Source organism: Coffea eugenioides, chromosome 11, assembly GCF_003713205.1.
Source record: "Coffea eugenioides isolate CCC68of chromosome 11, Ceug_1.0, whole genome shotgun sequence".
NCBI lineage: Eukaryota > Viridiplantae > Streptophyta > Magnoliopsida > Gentianales > Rubiaceae > Coffea > Coffea eugenioides.
This window is the reverse complement of record NC_040045.1, coordinates 5,638,267-5,649,243: the sequence shown is the minus strand read 5'-3', so window position 1 is coordinate 5,649,243 and position 10,977 is coordinate 5,638,267. Positions and strand designations below refer to the sequence as shown.

Below are 10,977 nucleotides of genomic sequence, written 5' to 3'. Positions count from 1 at the left end.
TATAGTGGTGAGCAGGGTCAAATCCACAGGGATTGGGGATAATTCATTTCTTCTAGAGTTCAGAGCATGGGAGATTTTTGAAAAATATAAAATAACTAATTAACCAACTAATGAAACAACTAATAGAAATAAACAAGAATTAATCAATAACCAATACGACTCTAGCCAAATGTGCAATTTTTCAGATACGATCCATTCAACTAATCATCGATGCAAAGATAATTCAATTACTCATTAATAGATTGGTTATAGTTGTCATACACGCGATAAACAACCAACCTTTCCTTACTTTCTTGATAATCAAGGTACGACCGTTAACTATTTCTCTAACCAAGAAATAACCTTAGGTACGACCGTAGGATTTAATTCCTCAATTGCATTAAAAATTAGAAAAACCCAACCCTAACTAACAAACACGCTACGAGGGTTTATTTAAATTAGATCATACGTTTCCCTAACATGAAACCAATCACGCTAGTCGCCACTGGTATTAATCAATAGAACAATTATGGATTCAATCAATTAATTTGACAGTAGATTATTAGGTTAATTCGAATATCGGACCCTTGACATTCAAATAACAAAACAATCATAAGCAATTAAACCAGGAAACGTACGAATACCAATGAATAAAAGAAATAAGTAAAATAATTCGATCTCATAGATGTTTGGAACTGAGTCCTCAAATTGACCTTCGACTAGAAAAAAAACTTAGTTGCGTATCACCAATTGAAGCACTTCACACCAGTATTTCATCATAAGAACTAACGAAAGAAAAGAAAATATGCTGCCCATCATCGAGAGGAACAAAAACGTTTTTCACTGTCTCTTGTGGCCCAAAAGAAGGAAAAGAATCCAACGCCTAGTCTCCGGCTCACTCTTTCATTCCCCATAGAAGTAGTAATCACGCGGGATCCGGCTTTTGATCTTCTTATTTCTAGCTTTCTAAAACACATTGAACTTCCTCCCTCACAATCCGTAATAATTGATTCCAAATAAAATCTCCTACTATAGGAAAAGATCTCCTTAAAAGTCTCCTAAACCAATTCAATTACTAATTAAACACTTGGCAGATAATATCATCTTCCAGTTATGATGACGACTCCTACTTAGATTAGGATACTGCCCTCATAGAATCCCGTGCACTCCGGACTTGATTGATGTCTTCTCACGCGTCCACACTTACTTGGAGGAAAATCTTCTAAAAATTGCTATTTCTGCACTTTCCTTCTCCAATTGGCTAAACATCCCCTAAACATAAAATTCAAACAAAACATGTCCATTAATGCAATATCCAATCCAATAAGAAAGGAAATTATAACAAAGTTAATGTTAAATTAGCGTTCTATCAAAAGCCAATAAGTAATTGAACTTATCCATACCTGCTGCATGTAATATGATTCTCGAGAATTAGAAGTTCCTGCTGGGTACTGATTAGCATGACCACAAGCTCTTGATCCTCCCAATGCATCTGACGAAGCTCCATCCCATATTCCATGAGTATTACTTCCTACGAATGCTCGTCCATCAAACGGTTCATTGCTGGCTGGATATCCTGAGACCAATGCTGTGGGAATTCTGTTCTGCTCATATGACCCATGAGTTGCCTATACAACTTCAAGACCATTGCCATCCTTCTGACACATCCTCTTGTTGTGTCCATCTTGACGACTGCAAAATTTACTTGACATCAGTGCATATAATTTATTATAATTTCAAAGGTCCATGCATTGCTGTTTAATTTATAGTAACCCGCAGCTGCCACACTTGACATGCTTGTTCTTGTCTTTGTTTCGATGATCACCCTTGGCTATGGTTCTCACAGGATCTCGAATTGCAATACGTGGCGCTTGTGTTAGAAGTTGAGATGGATCATCACCTCTCTATAACTCAATTCCACGCTGAACAAAGGCCTCCTTCCATTTTTCAATGTCCTTATGGATCACTACTCTCACTACTTCATACCCATCCCCCATATGTGAGGCATAAAAGCACATGCCTTTGCAATCTGCCATCAGTGTCCCGTATCTAGCTGTCTGTTGCATTTCATCATATAGCATCTATGTTCCAAGGCTTCCCCCAACATCTATGTCTTCTTTAGCATTCATGGTCCACCTTTTCATTATGCAAGCCTGTGGAAATTTTTGCAAATTTTTCACTACCATAACCCGGAACATGTGAGCACATGGTAATCCTTTCCACTCAAACTTCTTGCATGAACACTTCATTTGACGAGTTTCCTTGTCCATCTCCACAACCCAAGTCCTCGAGTCCCGATATTTGGCAAGATAAAATAAACATTCGGATCCTGTATCTTCTCTCTTGAAGCAATCATACAGTCCTTGCCTTCCCAAATGCTTTCTAACATTGACAAAAATATTCCTGGTATAAGCTTCAGCTGCATGTTGTTCCAATGCAAGCAATTCGGTAGAAAGCATTAGAAATGTATCTTCTATCTCATGATGTGCTTTTGACTCCTTCTCCCTCAAAAAGTCTAAGGCCAATGCATGAATTTTAACAAATTGGTACATTCTCATATTAGGTTTGATATACCTCTTCAAGAAGGCATTCATTTGCTCACACCACGATGTACTTCTCATTCCAACAAAAAAACATTCTCTAAGCAATGTCTCGGCCCATAATGATCTCTTTGCATACATCTTCTTAACCCAGTCATTCCCATCTAGTCCACAACTTGCGACAACTGCATGCCATCCTTCCTCGAACTCCTCCATAGGTATTGCTTTCTTCATAAATTTAGCAAACATTGAAGTAAACATGCTACATTTATTTGTTCCAGTCTCCGCATTTCTTTTTAGATGAAAGGTGCATAGGCCGTGTCTTGCATTCGGCAATACATGCTCAATTGCTTGACGCATTGACTTGTCGCCGTCTGTGATGACTGAAATTGGTTTCTTACCTCCATTAGCCTTAACGAGGGTGCCTAAAATCCAATCATATGCTTCCGTGGTCTTTTCTGATAGCAATGCTGGTCCAAAAATAATAGTGCCAAAGTCGTTTTTCACCCCGGCAAGAACAACCAATGGTTTGTGATACTTATTTGTGTTATATGTTGAGTCAAAAACAAGCACGTCTCCAAATGCTTTGTAATCCATTTGACCCACTGAATCCATCCAGAAAATGTTCTCTAGCCTTCCTTCTATATCCACCTCATACTCAAAATAAAACGTTGGTTCTATTGTTGTTCGACCTATGAAGTAACCAATAGCTCCTTCTGCATCCTCATTAGTTGTTTCCTTTTTCTCCTCTAACTCAACGCGATTGTACAGGTCCTTTAGAACAAACCCTATATTCCTATACCCTTCACATTGCATTGCAAAAAATTTCATAATTTGGCATGTTTTCATACCAGTCATTCTCATTGTACTTGCTTGGGCATAATTAGCATCTATGACCTTTCGGTGAGATCTTAGGTATTTGATAGATGATTTTGTTGCCATTTTATGGTTGTTCTCCTTCACAAACTCAGTCACCACATATTTATTCAAGCTCTTTTCATACTTAATGCGCAAGCAAGCAGGGTAACGGGCATAGGGTATACATATAACATTAAACTCATTCTAATCAAGTTTTACATTTATAAACTCCTAAATACCCCACACGCAATTTATCGCAATTATACGAATCGTGAGCGAGTATAGGGTATTAATGGTCGACCCCACGAGAAAGATTGAACAATTACCGGTGTTACTAAAGCCTCTCTATTATTTAGACTATCAATGTATTATAAGAAATGAAATCTACTGAACTTATGCAAAATAACAAATGAAAGCTCCTTAGGTTATGATATTCTTAACTATTCATGCAATTGCCATTTTTGGATCATTGAGTACTACTATCTAGGCTAGTTATGGTGTAATTTCCTTAAACGTGTGAAACCTACTTTCGTAGTGAATCAACTATACTCATAACTAATCCATACCTATTCTCATGGTCATGAAATTAGCTACAAGTTCATTTCTTCAATGAAATTACATGAAATTAATCACTAAAACCACATAGGTGCACCTCTACTCTCGTGAGTATACTCCCTATGTTTAGCACTTCTTGAACTAGTGTTAAATCTTAATTTTCATTGCAGAAACAACACCTTAGATAATCACAATTAATGGTACCGATTAATCATGATTTAAAGGTCAAAGTGAATAACTTGCTCAAATAATAGCAATCAAATAACCAAATAATAAACACTAACAATCATAAAAAGTTCAACCAAACCCAAGGCATAAACTTCAAGGCATAAACTTTAAAGACACATATTGAACACAAAATTCAGAACTTGCATATTAACTATACTTAAGAATCTGATACAAAAGATAAAAGAGTTGGAGAAAAGATAACTCATGTCACTTGAGCTTCAACTCCTCTTTCTTCATCTACATCTTCATCCTGATCTAGCCAATATACAAGAATGGATGAACTATACTTATTCTATGCAAAACTAACCTAACATTCAGAAAATGCAAGAGCTACATTTCTGCACTCCAAGCTTTCTCCTGTATCTCTCTCTATTCTCCCTTCAATCTTGCAAGTTTTGGCTATATAAAGATGAAAGAAGTCAAGAAAATGAGGCCTACACCACCCTTTTACAGCTGCAAAGTAGTTCTCACATGTCTGGCATTGCATGTGATTTGTTGAAGGTGAAAATAAGTTTTCCGTGTAAAGAGCAGCCTTCTCTAACCACAATCCGGCCAAGTTCCGGCCGGATTGCTACAGTGACATTTTGGTGCACTTTTGTTCAATTTCCAGTTCTGCTCTGATTTTGTGTCAACTTCGACTGAACTTTTCTTAATGATAAAAGCTGATTTAGCTCTTGACCAAAACATAAAACTTGTAGCCCTTTGAGTTGTCTTTCCAATGCATCAAGAATCACCTCATTTGGATCTGTGTAGGCTGAAAAATGACCGAAATACCCTTGACTGCTCACTGCCCTGTTTAAGTTTCGACCAATAGAAATTAGCTACTGTAATTCGGCTTTTTGACCTAGAAAACCTTCAAACTGGATTCAAATGTCTTCACCAAAGTTGTAGATCTATCTCTTATCTTCAAATTGGTTTAAGAATTATCTCAATCCGATCATTGTAGTTCAGGTTATAGCCAAAATACAAAAATGTGTCAAAACTGTCAAAATGCACAAAATCCAAGTAAAAAGTGATAAAAACCTCATTTAATTACTTAAAAGCATTTTTCACGAATTATAGTCAAAATGATTCATTTTCTTCCAATAATATAACCAAAGTGACTAAAAATAATATAAAATGTCATACAATTAAAACGTAAATTAGTCACTTATCACAGGGCAGAGCATCCTAGCCTCAGGTTTAGGTTGCCTAATCCGATTAACATGAATTTTCCATTTCTTGTGTCTTTTACCCTTCCTCGAGCACACAAATTTTCTGTATTTGGTTGTTCCGTCATCTTTCTTTGTTACATCTGCCTTCCTAACGCTAAATCCGGATATTTTGCCATACAGGTTGTAGAACTCGTATGCATGCTCTTCACTTTCAAAACTCATATTCATTACTTTGCCAACATCCATATCATCCACAATATAGTATTCTCTCCGCTCATTGCTCAGTCCTTCGAAATGCTGCACCGAGTGATTCTCTTACCCGTTGTCACTGTTGTCCATGTGCCAATAGTTATAATCTCCTATATTTAGGTCAAATTCTAAACTCTTGCCCTCATCATCATTCATTCTCAACCTACACCACCAAATTAATTGATCAACAAATTAGTAATTTTTCTACCATTTTTTATTTGCATTACTCTACTTCCATACAATGTGACTGATATAAAACAGACCCTTCAATTGTCTACTTTTTAAATCACCAACCCCATCAATTGGCTTATGTAATTAATTAAATTCCATTACTCTTGGTGTCTATTCATCTTATGCTTACTTCTTTATTCCATGTATACTTGTTAATCTCTACTCACTTATCACAGACAAACATGCCTTAACTGTTATGTGTCTATATCATAGTAACTATGACAATTTCTTGCATTTCATTTAATTTGCATTACTTTGGTTACAATACAGTGCTTTATACTACCAACTAACTACTGTTTCATATTTTCAGCAACATGAAATGCAATTTGAATGCCATATTCATTATTTTGTTTCTTCACAATTTACCTTCCTAAATTCCCCCTAAATCCTAACCATTCCACTTATTAAATGATTGCATACCTTTGAATTCCCTTCTTCATAAATATCCATTTGTATCTTTGTTTACCTAAATAACTTCCTGTACTCTAGTTATTATTTCTCACAAATATTATCTAAGAATATTTAGTGTCATTTTTCACTCTTCGTAATATTCCATTCCACGTAGATATCATTTCTAAAACCTATACATGCACATTACTACAAACACAGATAACTAATTTTTCCCCACATTTACAACCACTGCATACCATTTTCACATTGCATTTGTGGAAACGAATGCTTACCTCTTCAAATTCGTTCTATCCCTTCTGATTTGCTCTCATTCAATTCAATTCCTCCGTTTCTCTGCTCCTCCCACGTCCCTCTCTATATCCTATGTTTTTTTTTTCTCAAATTGCGTTGCAATATGATAAATAACTTTCTTGGCTTTATTTCACAGCCTAGTGGAATGGGATACTAAGCATTTGCTCTCCTTTTCCCTTCTGGTTGGTGGCATTATTAACATAATTTTAATGCCTCCAATCCGCCTCCATTAATGTCTTAAACTACCATACCTTTCAAAGATCCCCTCTTAGGCATTAAATCACTATTCCTAGGACTGATGCTTGGTTTTGGTACATTCAGTGCATGTATTTAAATGGTACGCTTGCTTTTTGCTTTTGGTAGGACCACGGGCAGGAACGGTTGCACCGATTTTATGCATTTGGCACACCGCGTAACTTTGTTTGCACACGGTGTAACTTTGTTTGCACAACGTCTAACTTTAGAACAAATTTTTATGGGCACCATACACGTTGTTAAAAACGAGGTACAAGAAATGATCTAAACCGTACAAATTTTTTTGGACCAAATCCTAACCGTGAACTGTTCAGGGACGGTCCTTCTGATGACCGTCCCTGCCCCGTCTCCCTTTTGGTACGCTTGCTTTTTGTACTTTCTTTACAAACATTTATTTAAACATGGGCCCCACCATTTTAGGCAACCTGTACCTACCACAAGCAACTTCTCTCATCAAGTTTCTACATAAACCCTCCTCAATTTCAATAATATCTTATGTGTCATCTTATCATTGGCTAGTTTTAACTTTACCACAAAAATGTTAGAAACTTTTTCACCATTTTATAGAACTTCCCTTCTTAGCTGCCCTTGATTTATTGGTCTGTCACAACTTTACCACAAAAATGGTCTAAACCACTATCCCATATTGTAGAATATCCTATAACTTTAAAAACCAATGATACGAAAGGTTTTAAATAGTCTGACTAAACTCCATTAGAAAATCTCCATTTTCCATTATAAGGATAAGCTTGACCAAATTTTTAACATTTAAGAGACCAAATCGGTTCGCTCGTGATACTAAGGTACCGTATGGGTTAAAAGTTTTAAAAGTAAGAGACCACACCAGTCATTTTCTTGAATTCAAAATTGATAATACAGTCTGTTTAATTGCAGCTGGATGAAGGTGAGTTACATTTTGACAGGTGTAAAGTGTCAATTGTTGACTGTCTGATTTATGTGACGTAAAACTACCCATCAACTGAATTGTCAAATCCAATTCCTAATAGGAATCCTCATATTGCATAGTCAAATTTGTAGGATGACTTATGGATCGTCATTCGTCAATGCCCCCAACGAGGAGATGTTTGTTTTTTGACATCCTTGAAATTTAGATGGCCTTTGGTGCATTGTTTGCTGGAGATCAATAAGGATTTTACTGGAAGTTTGAATTGGAATATAAAGCCTGGCGTTATCTGATTGCTGTGAATCGTGGACTGAAAGACTTGAACATGATTGATGTTGATTTGGGGCAAAGGGTTTGGTGTCCATGGCGTCTGGACTCTAGGGTTTGTAACTAAACCATACAAGCGGAAACTTTTTTCTGTAACATGATTGGAAAATTGACTGAAAGTCGTTTTTTGTTTTTCAACGGAAGGGCTTTTAAGCAGATGTGATCCGCGGCACGTCTTTTACAGTCGACACCACGTAAGGAGCGACGGAGCTAGAAATGTAATGGAAATTTCGCTATTTTGATCCTTAAACATTTTTAGTAAAATTAATTCCGTCGTTTGTGATTTATTTTAACTAATTTAATTCTCGAACAAGTTTTCTACTTCCAATGTAAAACATGTGCAGTAGGTAGCGCCACCATATTTTACCCATTTCACATGGCGGAATAGAGGCATAATCATCATAAGGGACTACATTTTTGCAAATTAACAAATGCAGCAGATTAGATTAGAACAATCAAATACCGGTAACATCTGACAACGGTAGGATCTTTCAATCAGCCAAATCCCGATGAACGGCCTCAAATCCCGGTGTCCAGGTGACTTTTTGTCATTGATGGGAAAATTTTGGCCACCTGGAATTGATCCCTGAAATAAAGAAAGCATTTTTTTTTTTGTCGATAAAATTTCTATAATTTAATCTAGTCTAATTTGGGGGAAGGGGAAGGGGAACTCAATATGAGCAGAGACTCCAAAAACAATGGCCAATTTAGACCGTCACATATGGGGACAAATTGGTGAGAGGTAAGAATTGAACCTTGACCTCCCACACCACCAAGACTTAAGGCTTTGTTTGGATTGCATTTTTCTAGATTTTTTGTAAAAAAAATTACTATAACGATTTGATATATGTGAGGTAAAAATGTGATAGGAAAATGTGTTCACGAAAAACGTAGCAATTTTTCTACAAAAAATCACTGTCCAACCAGGGCCTAAGTCTGTGGTGACCAGGCCAAAACCAAAGAAAGCGAATTCTTACTTTCGTAAGAAAATGCATGGAAAGAAAGCGCTTGATTGAAGCCTTCCAATAGGGCAAGGCCAACAGCGGGGCCGGCAAAAGGCAGCAGACACTAGGACATCAGAGAAATACTCTACTGGCTTCTTCCTTGTTTGAAACTTCACGTTCAATCCTTCAAATTAGTGGGAAGTTCATTACATCGGATTCCATAGTGCTTGTTTCAAGGCATGGGCTCAAAATTATATGACTTTGGCCCTTTTCTCATTTCAGATACATTTTTACAACAATTAATGTACGTTCTCTCGGTTCCTCTTTGCCATTTTCAACTCAAACAAAAGAATTATAGACAAAGGGATCAGTCACAAAGATCATCGTGAACAGAATTCACAAATTAGGGCCCAAATATGGCCTCAAACTTTTCAACTTTCGGAATTCACCTTTGAAAGAAATGACAGAAGAAATTAATAAGGAAGTTACCTTTGATAGAAATCCATCCAAGGCAAGTTTTTAATTGCTATTCTTGTGTCCAGGGGAACCACCCTCTCATCCAACCAAATTTACACAAGTTTCATCTATTAATTGCAAAAGTTTAGCCCCTTATAACGATTATACCCGACCGTGCAAGATGTATAAAATTTGGTGGCGCCTCCACATAAATCCTACATTGGAAGTTAAAAACTTGTTCGAGGACTAAATTGGTTAAAATAAATCATGAAAAACGAAATTGAATTTAATGAAATTGTTCAGGAATCGAAATGATGAAATTCTCAAATGTAATTCAGTGGGGGGCAAATGTAATGTGCAAATATAATCATACAAGTACCGATGTATATAATGCATAACATATAATACTCCTTCCATCCTATTTTATTTGTTACGGTCAACTTTGCACATAATTTAAGAAATTTAATCCTTGACCAACGATTAAACAATTCTTTTCATGATTAACCCTTAATTTAAATTTAAATTTTGTTAGTTGTTTTTGAATTTTCAAATTTTGCATTGATTTGTTAGAGCATTTAATGTTGAAAACATAATTTTGATGCTCTTTTGGAAAATTGAATGGGGAGATTAGTCCTTTTTCATTTCTCTTTTAAGAACATGATAAATGATTTGGGACAAATCAAAATAGAAAACAAGGCTAAATGGGTTTTAGTTGTACTTAAAAAATTAACAAATAATTTTTAAATGGGTTTGTTTGTTGCAAGTATATTAAGAATGTAGTAGAAAATGAGTAAAGGTAAAGTTTAGTCTTTGTTAGTGGTTTTAATCAAGTGTGAGAGGTGAAATGTGTAGTTATTATTTATAGGGTTACTATCACTTTACTCCCTCAACATTTAGTGTCACTATTAATTTCCCTCTCAATGATACTTTTTAGTCACTTTACCTCCAAAACTAATGGTCAAACTTAACAAAATTTGTTAATTTAAGTGAAAAGACATGTTTGGCCCTTAAAATTATTATCAATTTATCCCATAAACTATAGTCTTATTATCAATTTACCCCTAGAGTTATTTTTTTAGGCAATTTATCCCACCAATAAACCAATTTAGCAAATTAAAAATTTTTAAAAGAAAGTACTCTCCTCTTTGTATAATAAAAATAATAAAAATTTTAGAACGGCTCTTCTCTTTTTTAATATCAAGAAAAAAGTCAAAACATTAATCTCTTTTTTTTGACAATCTTATTAACATTAAAAAAAAATAAAAAGGTAGGCAGGGAGAGAGAGAGAGAGAGCTCAATTCTATTTTTAAAAAATACAAATAAGAAAAAATTCAATATTTTTATTATTTTAAAATTATTTTATTTTTCTGTTTACCACCCAATTCTTATCCTAACCCCAATGACGTTAAAGTAATACGATAATATCATATTCTTTCTTATTTTTCTTTCTTTGTAAAATTTAATTTTTGTCTTCTTCTCTCCTATCTTTTTTTCTTTTCTTACTATTAATAAGTGTGAAAAAAATTTGAAAAAATCCTTTTATTTTTATGTTTTTGGAGCTCTTAGAGTGGAAAAAAAGAAAAGAAAGAATAACC

At 35.3% G+C, this 10,977-nt stretch overlaps 1 protein-coding gene across 1 annotated transcript; it reads right to left on the bottom strand.

The window, feature by feature from the left end:
• Nucleotides 1–2,060: 2,060 nt before the first annotated feature.
• Nucleotides 2,061–3,461, bottom strand: LOC113751867 (protein FAR1-RELATED SEQUENCE 5-like). The gene has a single exon (XM_027296013.1). The coding sequence runs from the start codon at nt 3,459–3,461 to the stop codon at nt 2,061–2,063; it is 1,401 nt and encodes a 466-aa protein (XP_027151814.1).
• Between the last annotated feature and the right edge of the window lie 7,516 nt (nt 3,462–10,977).